This window comes from Venustampulla echinocandica, assembly GCF_003357145.1.
Source record: "Venustampulla echinocandica strain BP 5553 chromosome Unknown scaffold_0, whole genome shotgun sequence".
In the NCBI taxonomy this organism is placed as follows: domain Eukaryota; kingdom Fungi; phylum Ascomycota; class Leotiomycetes; order Helotiales; family Pleuroascaceae; genus Venustampulla; species Venustampulla echinocandica.
Window position 1 is genome coordinate 7,634,231 of NW_022474205.1, and position 23,429 is coordinate 7,657,659.

Below are 23,429 nucleotides of genomic sequence, written 5' to 3' on the forward strand. Positions count from 1 at the left end.
TACGGAGTAACGATATGATGTTGTTCCAGAGCGAGTACCTCGACCTTCGTAGGCACTAGGTACCTATACCTAACGTTGCGAATAATTGAAGCTGCTGCGATGGAACGAATGAACGCGCTGGATAAAGTACAGGTCCGGTAGTAGGTGTGCTGTACATGTACTGTACCTATAGGGTTGCTGGGCCTGGGTCTGGGTCTGGGCGTGGACTGGTGGACTGTGGTGGAATACGGGGTACGGGGCAACAGACCGTCAATACCTGACTTGCTTGGTACGGAGTACGAGGATAAAGAATTCAAGAACGGGGAGAGGAGGAGGCATAACCCTTCACTGTCTGCTCCCCTTTCTCCCGCCCAAGGTACATGTACTGTACAGGTACGGACGGACGGGTACAAAGGATGTTCACTCGCATGGAAACCGGATCCATTCCCATTTGTAATTGGCTTGGGGCCTTCTGCTTGTCTATTATCAACCGCAAACCAGAACTACAACTGCAACTGCAACTACAAACTGCAAATAGCAAACCACAAACCACCACCAACCGAGACAAGAGACAGGAGACAGGAGATCCTCTGGGGGGGGACGGGGCGAATAAAATTAAGCGCCCTGATCCGTATGCCCAGACCGCATAAGCATCACACATCCTATCACACGCCGTGCCCGCCTCTCTCCATTTTGCGGAACCGCAGACCAGCTCCACGATTGCTACTGCCGGAGGGGCTCTGCTCATCCTCATCCTCATGCTGCTGCAGCGAATGGAGTACAGAGCACAATGTACAGAGCACGAAGTAATACGCTGCTTCATACTGCATCCTCTGTACAGCATGTTTGCAGATATTGTACGAAAGCACGATGCGGGAAGGATTGTATTCTGGCTGCTCTGCCGGATCCCTGGAGAACCATCCGGACATGCCCCGAGGCTCAATAGGGTCCTGCGGCATACGGCACATCCGCCGGCCGATTCCAGTCTGGCGCCGCCCGTGGAGTGGAACAGACGATAAATTTAGAAGCCTCTTGCTTGGGCCGCTGGGTACCTACGTCCAGTCCAGACTATCCAGTGTCCAGCCAGTCCACCTTGTTAGATTCCAGGAATGTGATATGGACTTCGAGATCCTCTCGAAGCAAGCAGACGGGAGCAGACGGGAGCCAAAGAGCGTCCATAACGCACCCATCCCCACCAAGGCGGCTACTGGCAGGCCTATCGGTTCACAACGCCCTCCAACGCGAGCAAGCAGCGGGCGCCACTTGGTCTACGAAGTACGGTACTCGAAGACATGTCTTGAGGAACAACCCATATCTATTTTTTCGCATGGACTGGGGAGGGGGAGGGGGAGGGGGGGAAGAGGGAAGAGGGAAGAAAGGGGCGCCTTCCATCATTGCCTACTGTAGGTACTTCGTAGGTACGTGGTACCTACAGTACCTACCTATGTACCTTGGTATGTTTCGCACGAGTACCTAGGTACTGCGCAGTCTGGTTGCATATTGGGTCGCCGTCGGCATCAACCCGCTGCCAGCAACCTTCTAGAAAGTCGTCGGGTAAGGCGACGTGCAGATGAAATGAATGATCCAGCCGAGTCCTCCGTATGTGCTGGGGATGGCGGACTGCGTAAGTTGATCAGACTCCGGATACTACCTACTACCTACAGTACCTACCTAGGTACCCTACGTAGATATGCGGAGATCTGATAGTGTAAATAGCTGTTTGTACTAGTAGTCTCGTACATAAAGGTTGATAAGATCTTGATCTGGAGGTTGCTATCGCCGGGGCCGGCCCGCTCCACAACTAGTGAACCATAAGCGTTAAGTCGCCCCTGTGGAGTACGGTACAGTACATACGGTACGAGCACCTACCGACCATGTGAAGCCATCATACAATAATAATATAGGTACATGTACGTTACCTGATACGAAGGTACGAGAGTGCGAGAGTCTCGGACGATAAGAGTCAGCTGACTTGAATCACGTGTCACGCGTCCAGAGTGGGACTTGGTGCCTCGGTTGGTTTACGTAGGTAGGTACCTTGGTACTACTGTACCTGTGTGATGCCATCAGATTTGAGCCCGCTCTCACATGCTCAAAGGTCCCAACCCCAGATTCCAAATTCCAGACTCCGACGCCTCCCATCCCATTCCATCCCATCCTATCCCATCCTATCCCATCCCATCAGACCCAAGTTGCGGTCTCCGCGTTGCAGAGCCCCCATGCCTTACTATTATTCATATTGACATAGTCATTGATGCCGACAACCACGAGGAAAGCGCCATATCTAGGTACCTATCCAACAGTCCCTAGTTTGGTCCTGTTCGGTCAAACAGAGTGGTTCGGGTGGCATAGCATGGAGATGTGACCGCGATATCACAACACAATTCGCCGACCTACAACCAAAGAGGCAGGGCCCATCCTGCTAAGGGCCTCACCACAATGGCTTCTCAATCGACATTACGGCATTCAGCAGATCCCCTGGCCGCCCTCTACCACAAATACTCCGACTACCTACGCCAGCGCCTCAAAGGCACCTCAAGAACTACGAGGCTCCTTGCCACGCTCTTTTTGGTCCTGTCAATCGTAACGGGTGGCCTGGGAGGCAGAAGATGGTGGAAGAAGCGCACAGCAGAGAAGGAGCAAGGGAGGCGGCTGCTTCGACGGAATTCCGGACTGCGCAATAAGGATGGCTCCCGCGTTATATTTGTGCCTTACAAAGACTCGACCTCCAAAGTCACGATTCATCCGACCAAACCTATGACATTTGATGCCCATCGCCGCTTGTTTCTGAATCCGCCGAGAGCTGCACGCCTTACAGATGGCCGCTCCCCCCAAGTTCCGCCGGCCAATGCGAAACCCGGCCTCAATCTAGCGTTCTTGCATCAATTCCTCAGCCTGTTGAGTATTATGGTACCGAGATGGACCAGTAAGGAGACGGGGTTATTATTAAGTCATGGCATGTTCCTTATGCTGCGGACATACCTGTCCTTGGTGGTGGCGAGACTGGATGGAGAGATTGTTCGAGACCTTGTGGCAGGAAATGGCAAGCCTTTCCTGTGGGGAATTATTAAAGTACGCTATTATAACCAGAATTCCCTCTAATATCTTGGTTGGATATTGAATAACGCTAACTTAAAAATAGTGGTGCGGCATTGGTAGCTTTGCCTCTTACACAAATGCCATGATCAAATTCCTACAGTCGAAGGTTTCCATTGCTTTTCGCACACGACTCACCAGATATATCCACGATCTATACCTCAACGATAATCTCAACTACTATAAATTAACCAACCTGGATGGAGGGATTGGGCAAGGCGCGGATCAGTTTATCACGCAAGATCTTACACACTTCTGTAATTCTGCAGCAAGCCTATACTCATCATTAGGGAAGCCGACTGTTGATCTTTTGGTTTTCAATTACCAACTTTATCGATCACTTGGCCCTCTTGCGTTTGCTGGGCTAATGAGCAATTATATACTCACTGCTAGTCTCCTTCGGAGACTTTCCCCACCTTTTGGGAAATTAAAGGCTGTAGAGGGGCGCAAGGAAGGTGACTTCAGAGCTCTCCATTCTCGTCTCATCGCAAATGCTGAAGAGGTGGCATTTTATGGAGGCGCAGCGATGGAAAAGACATTTTTGGATAAGGAGTTTAAGAGTTTAAAGAGATGGATGGAAGGGATCTATACCCTCAAAATCCGTTACAACATCCTCGAGGACTTTATTCTTAAATATAGTTGGAGTGCATATGGCTACTTGATTAGCTCATTACCCGTCTTCTTGCCCGCTTGGGGCGGTCTTGGTGGGATTCAAGAACTTGCCGATGCCTCTTCTAGTGGTGGTGGAAGAGAAAGAGGCCGAATGAAGGATTTCATTACTAACAAACGGCTTATGCTCTCCTTGGCAGATGCTGGAGGGCGGATGATGTACTCCATCAAAGACCTCTCTGAGTTAGCCGGCTATACGAGCCGTGTATACACCCTGATCTCGACACTACACCGAGTCCACGCAGATGCCTACTTCCCTCCCCGTGGTACGCATCCCGAACTATACTCACTGTCCGATGTCCAAGGTACAATTCAAAAGGGCTTTGATGGTGTCCGTCTCGAGCACGTGCCTGTCGTTGCTCCGTCTATCTTCCCCCGTGGTGGCGAAGAACTGATCGATTCCCTCTCCCTAATTGTTCATTCCGGAGAGCATCTTCTTGTACGTGGCCTCCCTCCGTTTCTTTGCGTGCCATCTAATATAGCGTAGATTTCAGGACCCAACGGCGTTGGTAAAAGCGCCGTGGCACGCGTCGTCGCCGGTCTATGGCCAGTCTACCGTGGCCTTGTTTCGCGCCCTCGTAGTATTGGGACAGATGGTATTATGTTCCTCCCTCAACGGCCATACCTCAGCGTCGGGACCCTTCGCGATCAAGTGATCTACCCCGATGGAGAAATCGAGATGCGCGACCGAGGGCGTCGAGACATCGAACTTAAACATATTTTGGAGGAAGCACGCCTCGGCTACCTCCCCGACCGCGAAGGGGGTTGGGATACGAGGAAAGAATGGAAGGACGTCCTTAGTGGAGGTGAAAAGCAACGTATGGCGATCGCCCGACTGCTGTATCACGAACCCAGGTATGCGTTCATTGATGAGGGCACCAGCGCGGTGAGCAGTGATGTGGAAGGCCTACTGTACGAGAGATGCAAGGAAAAGGGCATCACTCTTATAACTATCAGCACGCGGGCAAGTCTGAAGCGTTATCACACTTTTAACCTAACTCTTGGGATGGGGGAGGATGGTACAGAGTGGGAGTGGGAACGTATCGGGACGGCGGAGGAGAAGATGGGCGTCGAGAGGGAATTACAGCAACTGAGAGATCGATTGGAGAAGGTGAAGGAGTGGGAGAATAGGAAGCTCGAGATCGAGAATGAGTTGAATAAAGTATGGGTCGACGGAGGGAGTGAGTTGGGGAAGCCTGAGTATGTGGAGGAAACGCAATCTTAGATCCATGTACGAAGCATCTAGATATTAATGCAATGACTCAAGGCCAAGGCCACCTTATTTCGAGAAAAATATTACTCCTTACCTTTGATATCATCACGTCTCACATACTGTGGTACCTCTGCAAATATTCCCCCCTCCATCAAGCAGGGTAAGCGGAGCGATAAGCACTCCGTAGTGCCCGGTTAAATTTAGCCGGATGACTCAGTGACCACGTGAGTGACGGAGTTACCTAGGTACCTTACCTATTCAGGAGTCAAGAGTCAAGACGCGAGGCTCAAGCAAGGTCACATTTCGTTCATTTATATACCTACCTACCTACCTACCTTAAGTAGGTATTCTTCATCTTTCCTTGCACCGTTTGGATTATCAGCTCTCTGTATAAATTGATTGTCTTCGCCTAACTCAGTTAATTTGTATATTTACCGCCCTTCCCCCATACCCTCACAACAGTCTTAAGTGGCCCTTTAATCACTCTCCTACCCACAAAAGCCCCCTCAACCCAAACCACCGCTCCAAATTCCCAGCCTTTGCCCCGCTTTAGATACCTATGCTGCCTCTCGCGCGCTCAACTGCTCTCCTACGGAATCAACTTGCCCATCGTCTCCCAGTCAAACGCGGCCCCCTTTTCACATCACGATCCCACTCAACCCAGGGACGCCCAGCAGAACCGTTACAACCTTTACTAGTCCATGGTATTAAAAGCTCCCCACTCGCAAGGCCATTCTCATCCACGCACAAAACCCGGGCTACGAGCCCACAAACGCCTCCACCAAATCCGTCGCCTGAAACCCGGACTAGAGAGCAAAATGCGAACCCGAGCTTTGAATCAACAGGCTTTAGCGGGATGTTCAAGGGCTCTTCCCGAGGGGTGAAGATTGTCGTTATTGGGGCATTGTGTGTCGTGGCGACGGCGGAGAGTATTGCCTGGTCCGTTTGGGGGTGGTCGAAAGTTAAGGGGTATTTTGGCAACGGGGATGATGGCAAGGGCGGGGACGAAGGGGCAGATGGGTTGGCGGGATCTGAACGGCCTTAAGAGGGAGCGAAAGTGGCGCCGGCGGCGAAGATAGTGATGATGATGAATATGGGTGTGGTTAAAAGGAAGGGAGAGACACCTCTCACTACAGTACTCTGGCTGGTAAACAGAAGGCAAGGGAAATAAATTCCAAACGGGCGTTCGGTTGGATATAGACAGGATACCTACCTACCTAGGTATATTGTATAGATAGGGGTATGAAAGCGTGGGTACTGGGCAGCATGTATATAGCATTACTCGACTCTCTCCTTCCCTCCCTCCCTCCAACTATTTTGGCCCTGCTCTGAAAAAAGAAACCCCAGGGTCCGAGACAAACATGTTCCGATCGACCTTGGCGGATCTCGACTATCTGGTCAAGCAATATCAAGCATTGCGTCCAAGACGTGCGGTAAGCGCTTACGATGGGAGCGACCGCGGGTAGGGCTGCAAACATGGGCGCTGGGGAGAAACCCAAGACTCTGGGCACTCTGGGCATTCTGGGCATCGCTTTTACTATGTTCTGTTATGGTCATTATCATCTACTAAAGTGAATATTCTCCTTCCACCCCCTAACTATCAATCCGCGATTCCGCTGCGACGTACACGTACGCGTAGAGTACGACCAACGGCCACTGATAAATGGGCTCCGGGCGCAGTCATCTCGTTCGGGCCTGGCCTGGGCCTGGGATTCGTATTCATCCAACACGAACCGCCATTATTGAATTTACGGAGTAAGAGTGAGAGCAAGAGGGAGTAAGCCCACAACAATAATCACCATAATAACACGTTCTCAGGGGGGGCCCCCAGGCTCGATCGCCGCTGGCTACGGTTATTGGCCGTCACTAATATGGCCCGCGGCGTCTGACGACACTGCGCCTCGAAGGACTTACTCGTGCTGCCACCACTGCTACTCTACGACTACTCGGACAGTACTCCCGTACTGTGCACTAGTAACTGGACAAGCCCGTAGTCCAGCGGCAGTCCAGTTGGTAGGCCCCTGACAGAACCAGCTTAGAACGCATTTGCTCCCTGGTCGTCCTCATCTTGTTTTCTACCTCATACACAGTTCCTCACCCTCACCCTCACCCTCACCTCCACCTCCACCCTCGCTCTTGTTTTCTTTCTTATCCCCCTTCTGAACTGTCTTTCTCGTCCCTCGTTAGGTCTGGCCGTCGCAATTCTTCCTTCTACATCGCCATCATGGCTTACCTTAAATCTTTGTCGTTATTCGCCGCGACCACCCTTCTCCTGAATACCGCGTCTGCTGCCCTCGATCCAATCGTTATCAAGGTACGCTCCCCTTCAAACCCGCTATATCCCCCCCCCCCCCGGGATAACCGGGACATTCTCGTTAACTCTCTATACAGGGTTCCAAATTCTTCTTCAAAACGAACGGCACCCAATTCTTCATCAAAGGCGTCGCGTACCAGTCGGGCATTGGAAAAAACGGAGGTGGAAGCAACAAGGTGAGCATTGCCAACATCTCCTTCTACCCAAGCCCTCGCTGATGCCAATCTTCCAGACAACCTACGTTGACCCCCTCGCCGATACCGATGCGTGCTCCCGAGATATCCCATTGCTGAAAAAGCTGGGAGCGAATGCTATCCGGACGTACGCCATCAATCCGACCCAGGATCACTCGCACTGCATGTCGCTGCTCGATGATGCGGGCATTTACGTGATCAGCGATCTGGGAGAGCCTTCCCTATCCATTGATCGCTCCAACCCACAATGGACTACCACCCTCCTAGATAGATACACCGCTGTCGTTGATTCTCTTGCGAGCTACTCCAATGTCATCGGATTCTTCGCCGGAAACGAGGTTCCCAACAACCTAACCTATACTGGGTCGGCCGCCATGGTGAAGGCTGCTGTCCGTGATACCAAAGCATACATCAAGTCCAAGAATTACCGCGCTATGGGTGTGGGTTACGCAGCCGACGACGACCAGACCGTGCGTGCCGCCGTTGCCTCCTACTTCGTTTGTGGTGACGCCGAGTCCCAAATCGACTTCTGGGGATACAACATCTACGAGTGGTGCGGTGATTCCGACTTCCAAACATCAGGCTATGCGGACAGAGTAAAGGAATTTACAGGCTACCGCGTCCCATCCTTTTTCGCTGAATATGGCTGCAACACGAATGGTGGTGCGGCTAAGAGGAAGTTCACCGAGGTGGCTGCCCTCTATGGCGACCAGATGACCCCAGTATTCTCGGGCGGTATCGTGTACGAGTGGTTCCAAGAGGAAAATGATTATGGTCTGGCGTCGGTCGTCAACCCATCGTCCGTGAGCACCCTTGCAGATTATGCTGCCTTCTCGACGCAAATTGGCTCTGTAGCTCCAAAGGCCACGAACATGGCAAGCTATAACCCTACCAATACAGCCACGTCAGCTTGCCCTACTGTTGGTACCAACTGGAACGCTGCAAGCTCTCTTCCTCCTACTCCCAACAAGGATGCGTGCGCCTGCATGATGTCCAGCCTTAGCTGCCAGGCCAAGGCCTCCATTGATCCACTCGCCATCGGACCGCTCTTTGGTCAAGTCTGTGGATACAACGGCGGAAAAGCTTGCGCCGGGATCGCCAGAAACACCACAACCGGTGAATATGGCACATTCTCCATGTGCAATGCAACTGAACAACTCTCCAACGCATTCAACGCGTACTACAATTCTATAAGTGGTTCGGACAAGAGCAAGGCATGCGATTTCGGAGGCAACGCGACCGTGGTAACCCCTGCCAGTGCGGCAAGCTCCTGCTCCAGCGTTCTCAGTTCTGCCTCAGCAGCCGTTACAGGGGGCGGATCTTCAAATGGGCAAGGAGCATCATCAAGCAAGAAGAGTGATGCCGCCGGCATTGTTGGGGCATCATTAGGCATTGGAACATATGCAATGGTTGGATTCACATTAATGGCGACCTTCTCTGGGATGGGCATGATTCTGCTTTAAATTTTCACAGTCCGGTATATTAGGATAGCAAGTCTCCGGTTATGGGTTTAGCCGTGTATCTATATGAGTAATTGGAGGTTGTTTTCATTGGGCATAGCTTTTTCAACTATGGTCCATGGGTAGTTGGTTTACCAACTGACCATAGGGTTAGATAATTTGGATTCAACCATGTTATTTCTAGAGATTCACATTAGTTGAACTGCATCCATATTGAAGAATGTGACTCCTCAAGCTATGTACCTAGAAAGTAGCTATGTGCTTAGGTAGGTGGGATAATCCAAGACGGGCGTGTTAACCAAGGCAATCGACGGTCGAGAGCCCTACCATAACGGCCTCATCCGTCACTATACGCCTCTGGCTCTTTGATCTTTGGAAATTTCTCCACGCCCTAACATCTCTATAGCATATAAGGACAGCAAGCTAGCCTGTATTGGACTTGGTTAATGGTATATTCCCCCCTGATTAAATCAAATAATAAAATGCCTACCTAGGTAAGGCTAAGTCATCAACTAATAAATATAATGTTGTTATAACTTCGATATCAGATTCAAACCCTAAATTAGTGGTTTCTACGGGTAGGTAAATGCAATTAAATTGTTATCTGCGGTTGTGCTCATAGCAGGTGTTGTTACGTTGACAGTAACGCCCACCCATAGCTGTCAGTAATATTAGTTGACTTCTGTAATTTCTGTGTCTTTGTTCAAGTATACGTTTCCTATAAAGCAAAGTCCTTCGGATGATACACAATACCAGTCCCTACTTATTCCGAGGGCTAGACTTGGAGATTATAAACGATCGCTAGACAAGGCATTACCCTAAATATATTCTATGACTTGGTTGCACTTGGATATTATTCCTATATTAAGTATACTGCTAGTTGCTAGTTGCTAGTTGCTAGTTGCTAGTTGCTAGTAGAAAGGATGCCCTCCCGCCACTAAATGACTACTACCACATCCAGTGCTCAGGAAAGGATATTTATACATGATACTAACAAATCGACTATAGGAGATGGGGTGCTCTAGCGCCGTAAGTTCAGACTCTGGTAATTGGCCTTGGATTATTCTGGGGGCCCCTCATATCGCTTTGCGTATTTATGGGCCAAAGCTTCGGGGACCCAAAATTCGGCCCTTTGGAGGTGGTTTACAGCCTCCGCAACTGCAATCAAATCCATACAAGTATTTCATGTGGTATCCATCATGCCCATAATCCACTGTAATTTCCTCACCTTTTAACAGCGAGGACCTACTCCGAATTATCAGCCGTCCCTCACCACCACCCTTCCCATCCACCCAATCCCAGTCACAGTTCGCAACACAGGAATGATTGATCCTCGAGGCTATCTTAAAAACAGCATCCGCGTCTTGTACGCCAAAGGCATTGGTATCCACTACCGCTCTGTTCACGCTCTCATTCCCATCTCGCCTGAAGCAGCACAGACCTAGGAAGGCTTCCTTATCCGGCGACGGGAGTTTATCCACAAGAGCATCTAGGGGGTCAGGAGAAGGAGGATCGTTTGTTCTAGACATGTCGCGTGGGATCATCAGGAGTGGTTTCTCGAACAGGACTACGGAGCCAAGCGAGATATCATTAACTGCGAAGAGTGCTTGTCCGCGTTCTGGGGTGGATCGGACTTCGACGGCCGCAATTTCTAGGTCCAGTTCTTGGGATGATATTGGGATTCCCTGAATGGGCAAGCCTGGACGTGTGAACGTGGAATCCTGCGGATCGGGTTGTGGTGTTCCGCTGCTTGGAATGCCTCTTTCGCCGCTGTTGGCAAATGAGCCATCGATACCAGCACTGTCAACTTTTTCTGTAAGTTTGTGGGTAGCTTCCCGCTTCATTTCCCTATCGGTAAGGGACGAGGGCTCCATTATCTTGTCGTCGGGCAGCGGAAAGTTGGCCTTCAGAATTGCGAATCGGAATCAAGGTCTGCAAAGCTGGGAATTGAGAGTTGATAAGGAACGAGTTTGGTATCAATAACTGGAGAGAAGTCAAGACCCGGCGTTTATATACATATTTGATGAAGGAACGGCCTACCTGTTTACTTACTTAACAGCCATCACACAATAACATCCAAATAACCCCGTAATAGGCCAATAAAAGCATATAAACCATGACCCTAAGTTCCCGGGGCCATTTATGGTTAAAGGTTCCTAAGGAGATTGTTTGATTGATAGATTGGGGCTTATAAAGCTTGACATACTAGGGGAACGAGACGGGCTAAAAAATACGGTAATACAAACCGTGGGATATTTTCTCTGCGCAAGTCTGCCACTCGATTCTGTGACTGTTTCCGAGTCCGAAGAGATTAACAGGAGTCGATATATTATTGGGTTCTTTGTTATGGCTGACTCGATTTCCTTGAAAACAAGCTCCGCGCCTAATGCCCTTTCCTGAAAACAGAACCAAATCAAAGAAGACTAAAGCAGACGGAACAATGGTATTGAACAAAGCTATACAGTTGAGTTAGACAGCTATGTATGAAATGCTAGAGGGTGGAGAAGGGAAGTTAAAGCGAGTGACACTGGCTAAGCAACATTTGACTCGCAAAAGAAAAAGGGGCAATAGTCGCATCATTATTCAAGACAAGAACGACAGGATAGGGAAACCATCTACCAGGGTAAATAAGTCATTTTGTTGGAAAAGGAAGCAAGCACTTCGCCCAGTATTTCCATGTCCCTATGTTAGGCTAACCCGCCTAGATTATTTGAAAGGGAGACGCGGCCAACGGCAATAGAAAGTAGAGAGCCGGCATGCTCAGGGAAAGATAGCGAGCAGAGGGACTATATGCGCCTTTTAGAGAGGAAATAAAAGTCTAGTAGTAGTGAAGGTGTATAATAGGTAGATATATGGATAGAAATAAGCCGAGTCCATACAACTCCACCACTTGACATCTGAATGCAATACAATACAGTGGGGGAGAAATACATACTGGGCCTGATATTGAAAGGCGATTCCCATCCCGCGAATTGTCCGCCTCCTATATCCGTATCATGCTATGTGTACATTCTCCGTCCGGAAATCCGGCGAATCCAAGTTTTAAAAAGAACACCAAGCAATGCACCAATACTCCTATTCCCATGCAATCCAATCGCACCGTCTCCCTGCATCCTTTTCGAACCCTATCACCGATGCCTATCCTTACTTAACACCCCCTCCTCATCATCCCGCCTTGGAAAGCCACCCACGCGCTCCGCTTTCCGAAGGACTTCGTTCCCCTTTTCTCCCTGTCTATCCTCGGCCGGTAAGCCCCACCACTCCCTGTGAAACTTCTCCTGCTCTTTTCTCCTCTCCTCCCTCTTCTCTCGCTCCTGCTGCCGCTTGAGACGCGTTGCAAACCACTCCTCTCGTGCTGCATCTTGCTCGGCTTGCGTGGCGTGTTGTATCATGCAGGCGTTCATGACGCGGTTTTGGGCGCGGCAGGCAAAGGGGGCTGTAAAGGTGCGGTTTAGGGCGCAATCGGCGAATACTGGGGGTTTGATTAGCATTTGCGTTTTGGGTCGTGTTGATGAAGCGGAGGGTATAGAGGATGCGGAAAATGGAAGCAGGACGAACTCTTAATCTCCTTCGCGCAGTATCCCCTCACCCGCGCATGATATAGCTCCCTCACTTGGGATTCCTGGGCTGCAGATAGTGGTAATGGGTTTCTGGAGGGCATAGGCAACATGGGCGGTTCTGGTTCCTGGCCCGACATTGCCGTGGCTCCTGAGGGAGCCATCGCTGCCATTAACTCCTAATGCTCAAGTTCAATTGCGAACACAAGCTGGAAATGAACCTTGCGGTACGTAGTATTGCGAGGGTCGTTAGAAAAGTAGAGAGATCGTACGGTTTTCTGATTCACGATGCGAGTCGGTCAAGGCCAGAAGATGCTCTTCCGAGCTTGTGCTAGTAGCTCCCGTGCGACAGGGGTTGTACAGTAATCGCAGGTGAGGCTGGGAGGCGAGCAAGGCTATGGAGAAAGTTTTACCGAGTACAGAACTTGGGCTTCGATATCATGTCGCTTTTCCAAGAACAACCTCGAGATAACTGAAATACCCCGCCATCCCACTTCTCTCCGTCAGCTTTTGGCTGTGCAGCGCAACATATCAACAGCGATCGAGGAAATAGTAGAATACTAGACGAGCCGCCAAGATGTCCTCCATGCGCAATGCTGTTGCGAGGCGCAACCATAAAGAAAGAGGCCAGCCAGAAGAACGGAAGCGACTAGGCCTGCTCGAGAAACACAAGGTACATTCCTGCCTCCTCTCCTCTCCCCAAATCAATGTACTAATACTCGTATCTTTAAAGGATTACAGCCTCCGAGCGAAGGATCATAACCAAAAAAAAGCTAGTCTCAAAGCCCTCCGTCAGAAAGTAGTCTCGAGAAATCCTGATGAATTTTACTACGGCATGCTGTCGCGGTCGGGGCCGTCGGCCATGGGAAAGAATAGAACGGGGACCGTGAATGGGGATAGAGGGAATACGGCGATGAGTGTGGAGACGGTAAGGTTGTTAAAGACGCAGGATGTGGGGTATGTAAGGACGGCGAGGAACCAGACTATCAAGGAAGTGGCGGCGCTGGAGGAGAGGATTGCATTTATGGAAAACGGATGTGCCAGTTTGAAGGGCGAAGATAGGATGCCGGCGGGGAATAAGACGGTGTTTGTGGAGGACGATGAGGAAATGGAGCTGCGTGCGCAGGAAGCCGAGTGGGAGGTTGAGGCGGAGATGGAAAAAGATACGAGCCTTTCTATCGAGGAGAAGAATTTGAGGAAGTTGCAGAGGAGGGAGAAAGAAAAGCTGGAGACTAGGTTACAGGTTGCAAGGGAGCGGTTAAAGTCTTTGACGGAGGCGGAGAATGCACTTGAGATACAGAGGGCCAAGATGGCGAAGACGGGGACGGTGGGTGGGGTCAATAAGCATGGTGTGAAGTTTAAAATCAGGGATCGGAAGAGGTGAGAGGTTGATTGATAGATCGATAAAACATATATTATTAATTGGTCTTCTGCAGCCATGTCGAATGTTGCACGGCCGAGATGGATGTTGACCATTAAGTGGTATTCCCCAAATTGGTTACCTTCTTTCCAAACGCCAGGCCATTGCCTCAGGGGGATGATTCCCGATACCGATATCAACCAACCTATTCCCAGATCCAAGCCTAGACCCATCCAATCCTTTGCCTCAAATATCACGACTTTGTAAATATCTTCTTCCCTACCCATCCAAGAACTTTCACCCCGCCCTTAATAACCAACACAAAACTCCACACGAAGCACTTAATCAACATCCAGATTAACCCGCAGCACCCAGGTACCTTGTCATCATCCTTCCCGCCCTTCTTGAAACTCCCTTGGCTCTCAAGATCTATTTCAAACTCCTCCATCTTGGGGCTTTTCTTCTCTTTCTTATTTTCCTTCGCCCGCTTCTTCTCCTTCTTCGCTTTTCTTGGCGAAGACAATGGAGAGAGGGGCGATGCAGGAGAAAGAGTATCCACGTTCGGGGGTGGAGCATCGAATCTCTCAATATTTCTGCCCTTCTCTTCTTCGACGGCCACCAACATGATCGCACAGATCGCTACATCCACAACATAAAATGCGTCGATTCTCGCCGCAGCACTGGTATCCACCTCCAGGTATCCGCTTCCCGAACCATCCCTCACAAGTCTCACCAAATTCCTGGGTAATTCTGGATGTTCGAGAGTGTATTCTATCCGAGACCAGGCCGGGGAGGAGGCGATGGACACCACAAAGGGATTGGAAAGTGCGGGGTGAACGAGATAGTACTTTTGACTATCAACGTCCCAGACCAGACGTGCACATTCACGCTCGGCCGCGGCGATGACCGAGGCCGCATCGGCACGGTGCGGCTTTGTGACGACGTCGAGGGCCATGCTGGATGCGGCGCGAGGATAGAGGAGGGCGACCAGGCCGTCATTTGGAGGGAGACGGCGGGCGGCTTCTTCGAGGGTGGTACTGAGAACTTCGCTGTCTTTTTCCTTGTCCTTGGATCGTGATAAGGTGCTCCCAATGAGGGGTGTGCTCGAGGGCGATTTATTGGGATCTTGCCGCGTCATGGTGAGTTGGGCAGAGGTGGAGGTCGGTATTATGCGTAGAGTATAGAAAGGTTGTGTGGCGGACGAGAGCGTATGGACAGGTTCTTCCGCGGCACTGTTCATTTTTAGACAGAAAGTACGGCCTTCTGATGAGGAGACCCGCCAGCCGTTGGCGACTTTCCAGAGTTCTTTGAGTTCATCGGTGCTGGAAGGCTCGAGGATGGTCTCATCCTGCACTCCTTGGGGGAAATGTCCTGCGGATGAGCCAACGCTCATGGGGCTGTGAAGGCCGGGAGGGCTGCGGGGCTGGATGCTGGGGGAGTACGGCCTTCGATTGATAACGGTCTTTGGGATGTGTGTAGGGCTTGCTTGCGTGGGGAAGTATGGTTGGTATTCGAGAGGCACATCGGGGTTGTATCTTGGGAAGATCGACCGCATGACGGGCTCTTCTCGTGGTGGAGAGCTATTTAGCCCGGTCTTTGCAATCGAATTCTGTGAGGAGATGCTGCCACTTCGGACCAGCGTAGGAGCCTCGGAAAGGGACGTATGCGAACGAGGAATCTCAGCAGCAAGATGTGCTTGTGAAGGCGGAGTAATATATGAAGTGGTAGCAGCACCGGCAGGTGGTTGAGGAGTCTGTCTGCCGCCCAGGGCCGACTGTCTCCCATCCGCTATGGAGGCCGGAGACTCTGGTCTCTCCACCGCAGATTGGGGAGGTGATTGGGGGGTGACCGCATGTCTCCGAGTACTTGGTTTCCTCGATGGGTTCCTCTTCTTGGGCGGCGGAGGAAATAGCTGTAACCCCACATTCGCAGGCTGTCCGCTGCTTGAACCGGCGCCCGTCGTCATCTTGACGCTGAAACTGCGCGTGTGGACGTACTGCAGTATCCCAGATACTACGCACCGCGATCAAGAAACTCACAACTGCAGGGAAAGGGACTGAGGCCGTTGCTACAAGGCCATGGCATCGCATATATTCAGCACCAAAGAAAAAACGACACCAGAGAGCACTCGCTCCAGTCTATATATTGCCATCCCGATCGGGGAGCACCCAGCGAGGTCCTCGATTCGCTCCCGGCAGGCGTCTAAAGACTGGCACAGAGATATATTCGACGTGCATCGCTCGTGCATCGGATAGCGATAAGTCTAGAAATAGAACAATACAAGCGGGCAACACTAGCAGGCCCCGGACCACCCAATGATGCCCATGCCGGCAGGCCCTGCGTACCGCCCACGCGCCGCTTCGAGTTGGATGTGTTGGACGTGGATGGCCGGCGGTAAGATGCAGAATGGAGAATGCAGAATGCAGTGTGATGGTGTTGTTGATTGGGACGAGCGGCAGCAGCTGTGACGATAAGCGCCTGTGGCCGTGTGTGGATATGTGGACGCCTTTAGGTTTAGAGTACTCTAGGGGTCCCGTGCACTCGCTCAGGAGTTGGCTCAGGGGGAAAACGGCCGTTTGCTCCATCGAGTGAGATCAGACGCATGGGAGAGACAGACTCTCGGGAAGGACAGCTTCGGCCCCAGGTGTTGGTCTGTCGGTCCATATTATTGAGGTTATCCTTGATCGGTGCATGGCAGCCATGCGGCTTCTACTCGTACCCGGAAATATAAATATATGCCACAGCAGGTCCAGGTATTCATAGCTGCTCGTAGAGAGGGTTTCCTGATCTTGATTGTATTTACTCCGCATTGAAATTTAGTCTGGTGATCCTGCTGGGGATTTCACTATGAAAATCCACGAGCTGCCCCACGTATTATGTTGATTCTCATTAAATTAGACATACGTCCTGATGGTTATTAGCCAGCAGGATGCAGGACGATACCTTCTCCTATCCCGTCCGATATCAAATCGCAAATCCACCACTATCAAGTTGCCTGGGCTCTCCTGCGGCCTCGAATGTGCCATTCGGCAGCCGCCGCAACGCCTGTGCTGTTGTGCTCCCAGGCGCTATAAATGCCACGTTCGCCCCGATGCTCTTGAAGAAAGCCGTCGTCTCATTGCTGTACCCCTTCACGCCAAACAATTCACTTTCCCACTCAAACGATACAGTGTTCGGCGAGAGCTGATCGTGTAATCTGGGTTGGGCGAGGGCTTGGGCGGAAGTCATGTTCTGGTCAAGAACGTGCCAGAGATGTTGGATAACTTCGGTAATAATGCGAGATCCCCCTGCGGAAGCATGGGAGATGTAGACAGAGCCATCCGGATTTTCGACGATGGTGGGAGAGATGGAAGAAAGGGGCCTTTTGAAGGGCCGGATGAAATTCGCTTCGCTGGGGACGTAGCCAAAAGCGTTGGTGGTGTTCGGGATGCTAAAATCTGACAATGATGAGAGTGAGTTACGAGCTGGAACGTTGGGGAAAGCGTGGAAGTACCATTCATCTCATTATTCATGATTACACCAGTCTCGGGAACCATGAGCTGACTCCCGAACAGTGTGTTAATAGTAGACGTTACTGCAATAGTGAGTCCGCTTTTATCTGCCGCAACCGTCGCGCTCGTTCCATCATCTGTCAAAATCTGGTAGTTAGAGGGGTTATATTCAGTGATGTTCAGGGTACGATATTCCTGGATTTTGGCTCTTATTTCCTGCGCGGTGGTCTCAGAAACCATCTTCTCCTGATAGGTAGTAAGGTTTGGGAGAAATGAGGCATCTCCTAGGAGAGCTCGTTGGCCATATGCGAAACGCATTGCTTCATCGAGATAGTGCGTGGAAAGATTCAGCAACGAAGGGGTTGACATGTCATATCCCTCCACGATCTTCAAAGTGCTTAACACAACAGCACCGCTGGAAGGTGCGCTACAACCATGGACCTTAAATCCTCTGTAGGTGATGTTCGACGGTTGTCGGATCTGCACTGTATAATTGGCCATGTCGGTGAGAGCCATCGTGCCATTTGACTTCTGCAGGGCCATGATAGTGGCATTTGCAATGGCACCATGATAGAAAGCATCAGGACCATATTGTGCAATTCTTTCGAGGGTATTGGCGTACCGCTTCCGCGTCATGATATCTCCCAGTCCAAGCCTAGTTCCATTCGGAGCAAAATCGAGAGCCCATGTCGGTTCGTGGGTGAGGAAATCGTAGGTTTGAGTAGCAGAAGCCATATATCTGACCAGGTCCTTCGTTACTTTGAACCCATGCCTGGCAATTTTAACGGAAGGCAGAACCAACTCCTTCCAAGGTAGAGATCCGTAGCCTTCGTGCAAATATTGCAATCCCCGCAATTCGCCGGGAACTCCACTAGCTAATCCGCCATAGAGGGAGTAGTTTGAGTTCGAAAGAGGAGGAGAGTACATCGTCTCAAATGCGGCAGCGGGAGCCATTTCCCGGAAATCGATGAATTCATACTTCCCAGTTTTCGAGCGGACAAGCATGAACCCACCCCCACCGAGTCCAGAATGATACATCCCAATGACGCCAACGCACAATTGCATCGCTACGAGCTATCGCAAAGATTCAGCAAAACCATCAAAACTACTGATTGAGCTCGAGGGCAGTGCCTACTGCATCTGCGGCATTCCCTCCTTGCTTCAGGATATCAATTCCTATCTTCGAGCATTCAGAGCTCTCTGATGCCACAGCACCGAGCTTCGCATCGTGCTCGGGATGCGGATGCGCCCCAGCAAGGCCACTCAAGAAACTGAGGCTGAAGAGTGCAATTGGGAATAACATGGTGGACGTTTTACCCTCGCGATGGCTGGACGGTCACGGATGAGAGGGATATGAGGAAGAGGACTCGCGGGAAAATATAAGGGGAGACGACAATAAGAAGACCACAGAGAATTCCACCAAAACTTGTCCAGGGAGTGCTCACGGAGGGGCCCCCGAAGGCTGGCAATGATCACCGATGCTGCGATGATACAGAAAGTACCTACCTACCTAGGTACCTTACCTTACCTTAGGTAGGCAGGTATCGGTGTGTTGTATGCGATAACGCGCCTCGCAACCCTGACATGTTACCAGGCATGCTGGGGCGGAAATATCATTCCGGCTGATTTTGATTTTGACCCTTGGTCTATGCAACATTAGACATATTTACCATAGTATTGCGTGCTAGGACCTGGCCGTGGAAATGCAAAAGGGGCGGTGGAGGCATGGAGATAATGTCGAGGGAGACTGGAAGAGGAAGCTGGATAAATTAGTAACGAGTAGTGCAAAACTCTTGTCGCTAGAAATACCAGGGACTCGCGGCCATTGCCCTATATATGCCTCCGATATCGAGCTCCTATACTCTTTCCTATACAATCTAGATCGTCGGTGCATAGCACTATAATTATTATTTAAATACCCCGGGCTTAGCATATCGCAAAGTGAGATTACCCCTAGAACCAGGGCCACCAGGTCCTGTCGCCCTTAACCACCTGGAGACCTAGCTCTGCTGACTCAGTGGCGAAGGTACCCAAAACGGGATAGCAGCCAGCCCCTCGTATCCTTGGGCCTTTATGCTCCGTAGCCCAGGCCTCTATATCTGACCGAAATTGAAATATTCACACGACTTGAATACCTCAAATTCGCCCAATAATGCGCCATGCTCGAGTGCTTCGTAGCGGGGTTTGGGTTGGATTGCTGGGATCGCCGTGTTCCGTGGTACCGTACTCGTGCCCTTAGGCCAACAGAGCGCTGCAAGGCTGACGAGGCTGGGCTGGTTGAAAATAACCTGGACGACAGCTCATAACGTTAACTCACAAGTGTGGAGAGAGGCTTTGCCGCTCATAAGAATCGTTTGAATTGGGTCAGGTCCTCAAACCTACAAATACTCAAGTAATGGGAATAAGCTAAGGTTCCCAAATTTGTTACAATTCTCCGCGAAATGTAACAGGATAAAAAGAGCAAAACAACGCCATATGCTCACCATTCTCCAAGGCCAACCCAGTTCATGATGTACAGGATGGAAAAATGTTATCAACCAAACCATGAGCAGAGAGACCAATAACCACTTATGTCGGAGAGCAAGACGGAGAATCTCCGAGAACTTAAAAGATTTCGTCCTCGTCATCCTGGCCCTGGCCCATGACAATCTCGATATTACAAGGCTGAACAAGATTTGGATCACAGGATCCTAGAGTGCCAAACCCTTCATAGTCTGGACTCATGTCCATCCAGTCAGTTAGGTACCATACTGTTAAGCACCAATCCATTGGGTCCCAGACTAGTGGATATTGTCCCAGTTGTGGCGAACTAGTACGACTCGCAGAAAAGTGCTGGGGAGGTGACTGCGAGATTCAGTCAAAATAAATAATAAAAAGGATGTGGTGAAACTTACCGTTGGAGCTCGAGCCAGAGGGGAGACAGGACGATGTGCAGGGGGGTTATAGGTGGCTGCGCCCATCATGGTGAATCCAATGGGGCCATTACGACGTGGTGGCTTTGGCAGTCTTAGCGGTTTGAAGTACTGGAAAGTGAGAGGTGAAACTTACAGTTGGAGCTCGACGACCTCGAGGGGAGGTAGGGCGAGGAGGAGGAGGAGTATTAGAGGCTTTTGCTCCCTCCATGCTGAATCCAATTGGACCGTTGCGTCGTAGAGGGGCGGCAGCTGGAGGCGGGACTGGAGGGCTAGGGGGCTTTGCTCCCTCCATGCTGAACCCAATTGGACCGTTGCGTCGAAGTACCTGTGGATGTCTTAGCGGTTTGGAATACTAGAGAGTAAGAGGTGAAACTTACGGTTGGAGTTTGAGCTGGAGCCGGAGGGCTAGAGGCTTTTGCTCCCTCCATGCTGAATCCAATTGGGCCGTTGCGTCGAAGCACCTGTGGACATCTTAGCGTTTTGTACTGGAGAGTGAGAGGTGAAGCTTACGGTTGGAGCTGGAGCAGGAGCAGGAGCCGGGGCTGGAGGGCTAGAGGGCTTTGCTCCCTCCATGCTGAATCCAATTGGACCGTTGCGCCGAAGAGGGGCGGCATCTGGTCCTGGTGCAGAGCCCGATGCTATCATGTTGAATGCGATGGGTCCATTCCGTTTAAGAGTGTGGGATATTCCAGACATCTTTATTGATTTCGAAATTGGAACTGGAAGCTTTAAAGCTGAGGTATTTCTAGCAAGGGGTAGCTTCAAATTAATCATCGCGAGACGAGACAGACAAAACAAGAAAGGGAGTAGAAGAGAGAGTAGGGAAATTTTTTGTATTCCTGGAGAGAGCAAACGTGACTAGTCAGGTTGAGGTTGTGACAATAGTAGAGTCGACTATAATAAATTGGCGGCGAATTGTGCCGTGTCCTGTCAATAGGACAATGGCCTGTGAGTGAATGTGACAATAGCAGGCTGAACAAACACGATAACAACAATAGACTGCTATAAGCGAGTTCTTCAAGATAGAGTAATAGATATGTACAATAGTAACAACTGAGGAATGGATTGCAATTGGTTATATGATAAATCTATATCGGCAATACTCATTGCCCGAAAAGTGACATTGGGCGTGTATTTTAGAACCGCTAAAGGATGCGATGTTATTCTGAGGTGGGAAGTTTGGCTTGACTAGGCCAATTTGATGACGAAGGTGAGAGGCTGATTTACATTAGTTATCGCCGATAGCTAGTAGATATAATTATACGTACAGTCTCTGGACGGGAAAATGCCCCCTCCCCCCCCCCCCCCCCCCCCCCCCGAAGCGAGTCCGTAACTATAGTAACTCCAGGTTTGCACGGTGTAAAACAGGCCCTGTTACTAGGTATTTAAGATTCTAAGTAGGGGTTTTAGGTCCCAAATACACGCACCTTTCCCCTTTCCTCCTTGAGAGCTATTTTATAGAATTTGTATAGAGATTTCCTAACGGCGGGGGGGGGGGGGATTTTCCCTTCCAGAGACTGTACCTAAGCAAAGGCTCGAGCCAACATATGCCGCACATTCCGACTTTTGAATTACTGTTAGCAAGAGAGGATATTAACATCAACGGCATAGATAGGACGTCCAATAATGACAAGAGCTGGTTCAACTGTAACATACATTCTATAAACCTGGTATACCATGCAACGCCTACTGACTCACTACCAACGCCCATAACACAGTGGACGCCTTTGAATAACTTAAGGAGTAATCCGTTCATCGAGAAAGTGGCCCTTGCTTTTTAGCGGACAACCTTTTCACTTTTATATCATAGCTGTCTTTATGGAACGTTTTCGTTTTGGGGTCCCATGCTGCGCTTACATCAAAGAGCACATATGCTTTTGGCCCTTCTAACTCCACCAACCCCTTCAATATTATGCACCCTCGCGGTGGGTAATTACGAGCTGGTGACCAAGTTTGCTTGAATTTCGTTTTGAATGCCGCAATTGGTTTCAAAAAGTGCTGGCGGAGAGCAGCTAACTTAGTCTGTTCGGCGGATGCGAAGTACTCATCCTCCGCTATTTTGCCATCGACGGTCGACTTAGCAGGCTCAGTGGTTAGCGGCGGTCCGGTTTTGTTGAGAGCTGGGTGCTTAAGCGGATGTTCATTTCGAGTGACTAATTCGCCAAGTGAAGGAACTGGCGAGTTATTACTCTGAATTCCGAGTATCCCCGCGAACCATTTCGTGTCGTCCGCAACAAGGACTTTAGCAAAGTCCCAGCATGATCTCATGAGAGCCTGTGGCCATAAAATTTTCTGTAACCTGAAGACTGTGTGGCTATCAACAGGAGCGGTCACCCAAGAGACGGCTTCATCTGATATCTCGATCCTATTCACGGAATATGTCAGCTCTATATTACTGTGGCCTTATGGGGGAATCATACCCAGATCTCTCATATCCTGGAGGGGGATAATTTGGGTAGTCAATATTGATCCAGGATCTGTTCGGCTTCAATCCTTTCCCACACTTCAGGGCTATCAGCGGGTGACTCTCACCAAGTTGTCTGATCAAATCAGCAAGCTCAGCTATGAAACATCAGCAATTCATGATCTGCCTCACTCGTGGATCGAGTGGACTGACCTCGCAACCTGGCTTGTAGGGGGCGATCTCTATTGATTTTGATAAATGTTTGCCATTCTGGATCAGACCCCTGATATGGCAGAGCCTTCACAACTTTCGTAGTCCCAGGAAATGGTATGAAGAGCGGCTTGTCCGTATCCTCGGCCAACTCGGCAGCCGGAGTATTTTTTAACGCCTCCTCTGCTGCACGATCCAAAGGGTCGAGAACCAGCTTGTCAAAAACATTGATACATGCATATATCGTGATAGCATATATGAAAAACGATCTAAATGAACCCGTTAGCGGGAAGAACGTTATTCAAGTCAAATGCGCCCAAGACGTACGTCGCCCGAACACGAAGTCTTGGCTTTATAAACCGGACTTTTTGTATGTTTACCACCTGCGCTTGCTGCCTTTTAGCTTCTAGTCGCAAGGGCAGTCGACTCGTGGAGAAGATGCCCATCCGGCGGCTCGTGTACCGAAACATAATGGGCGAGTGTTTTCGAGGCTCGCCTTGTGGCAGACGAGCCTTTGCAGAGACGTAGCGGAAGCCTGGCAACCCCAGGTTATGCAGATTGGGTCGT

General features: G+C 50.4%; 10 protein-coding genes across 10 annotated transcripts; 4 read left to right on the plus strand and 6 right to left on the minus strand.

Annotated features, from left to right (window-relative positions):
* Window positions 1-2,418: 2,418 nt before the first annotated feature.
* BP5553_02403 (p-loop containing nucleoside triphosphate hydrolase) lies at window positions 2,419-4,969 on the plus strand (the record flags this gene model as incomplete). Its single annotated transcript, XM_032011026.1, has 3 exons — window positions 2,419-3,051; window positions 3,122-4,183; window positions 4,232-4,969. 3 exons carry the CDS (start codon window positions 2,419-2,421, stop codon window positions 4,967-4,969), a joined length of 2,433 nt encoding a protein of 810 aa, XP_031875080.1.
* A 547-nt stretch (window positions 4,970-5,516) lies between these two features.
* BP5553_02404 (uncharacterized protein) lies at window positions 5,517-6,002 on the plus strand (the record flags this gene model as incomplete). The annotated part of the gene is made up of 1 exon (XM_032011027.1): window positions 5,517-6,002. One exon carries the CDS (start codon window positions 5,517-5,519, stop codon window positions 6,000-6,002), a length of 486 nt encoding a protein of 161 aa, XP_031875081.1.
* Window positions 6,003-7,181: 1,179 nt separating this feature from the next.
* Window positions 7,182-8,928, plus strand: BP5553_02405 (uncharacterized protein; the record flags this gene model as incomplete). Its single annotated transcript, XM_032011028.1, has 3 exons — window positions 7,182-7,271; window positions 7,349-7,447; window positions 7,504-8,928. 3 exons carry the CDS (start codon window positions 7,182-7,184, stop codon window positions 8,926-8,928), a joined length of 1,614 nt encoding a protein of 537 aa, XP_031875082.1.
* Window positions 8,929-9,985: 1,057 nt separating this feature from the next.
* BP5553_02406 (uncharacterized protein) lies at window positions 9,986-10,799 on the minus strand (the record flags this gene model as incomplete). The annotated part of the gene is made up of 2 exons (XM_032011029.1): window positions 9,986-10,083; window positions 10,175-10,799. The coding sequence occupies 2 exons, from the start codon at window positions 10,797-10,799 to the stop codon at window positions 9,986-9,988; spliced, it is 723 nt and encodes a 240-aa protein (XP_031875083.1).
* Window positions 10,800-12,053: 1,254 nt separating this feature from the next.
* BP5553_02407 (Uncharacterized protein) lies at window positions 12,054-12,646 on the minus strand (the record flags this gene model as incomplete). The annotated part of the gene is made up of 2 exons (XM_032011030.1): window positions 12,054-12,397; window positions 12,484-12,646. 2 exons carry the CDS (start codon window positions 12,644-12,646, stop codon window positions 12,054-12,056), a joined length of 507 nt encoding a protein of 168 aa, XP_031875084.1.
* Window positions 12,647-13,059: 413 nt separating this feature from the next.
* On the plus strand, window positions 13,060-13,866 carry BP5553_02408 (U3 small nucleolar RNA-associated protein 11; the record flags this gene model as incomplete). The annotated part of the gene is made up of 2 exons (XM_032011031.1): window positions 13,060-13,155; window positions 13,216-13,866. 2 exons carry the CDS (start codon window positions 13,060-13,062, stop codon window positions 13,864-13,866), a joined length of 747 nt encoding a protein of 248 aa, XP_031875085.1.
* Window positions 13,867-14,095: 229 nt separating this feature from the next.
* On the minus strand, window positions 14,096-15,808 carry BP5553_02409 (Uncharacterized protein; the record flags this gene model as incomplete). The annotated part of the gene is made up of 1 exon (XM_032011032.1): window positions 14,096-15,808. One exon carries the CDS (start codon window positions 15,806-15,808, stop codon window positions 14,096-14,098), a length of 1,713 nt encoding a protein of 570 aa, XP_031875086.1.
* A 998-nt stretch (window positions 15,809-16,806) lies between these two features.
* Window positions 16,807-18,636, minus strand: BP5553_02410 (Uncharacterized protein; the record flags this gene model as incomplete). Its single annotated transcript, XM_032011033.1, has 3 exons — window positions 16,807-17,279; window positions 17,336-18,407; window positions 18,469-18,636. The coding sequence occupies 3 exons, from the start codon at window positions 18,634-18,636 to the stop codon at window positions 16,807-16,809; spliced, it is 1,713 nt and encodes a 570-aa protein (XP_031875087.1).
* A 1,301-nt stretch (window positions 18,637-19,937) lies between these two features.
* On the minus strand, window positions 19,938-20,944 carry BP5553_02411 (uncharacterized protein; the record flags this gene model as incomplete). Its single annotated transcript, XM_032011034.1, has 5 exons — window positions 19,938-20,177; window positions 20,228-20,329; window positions 20,382-20,573; window positions 20,626-20,709; window positions 20,759-20,944. The coding sequence occupies 5 exons, from the start codon at window positions 20,942-20,944 to the stop codon at window positions 19,938-19,940; spliced, it is 804 nt and encodes a 267-aa protein (XP_031875088.1).
* A 1,056-nt stretch (window positions 20,945-22,000) lies between these two features.
* On the minus strand, window positions 22,001-23,332 carry BP5553_02412 (uncharacterized protein; the record flags this gene model as incomplete). Its single annotated transcript, XM_032011035.1, has 4 exons — window positions 22,001-22,613; window positions 22,669-22,810; window positions 22,866-23,131; window positions 23,190-23,332. The coding sequence occupies 4 exons, from the start codon at window positions 23,330-23,332 to the stop codon at window positions 22,001-22,003; spliced, it is 1,164 nt and encodes a 387-aa protein (XP_031875089.1).
* Between the last annotated feature and the right edge of the window lie 97 nt (window positions 23,333-23,429).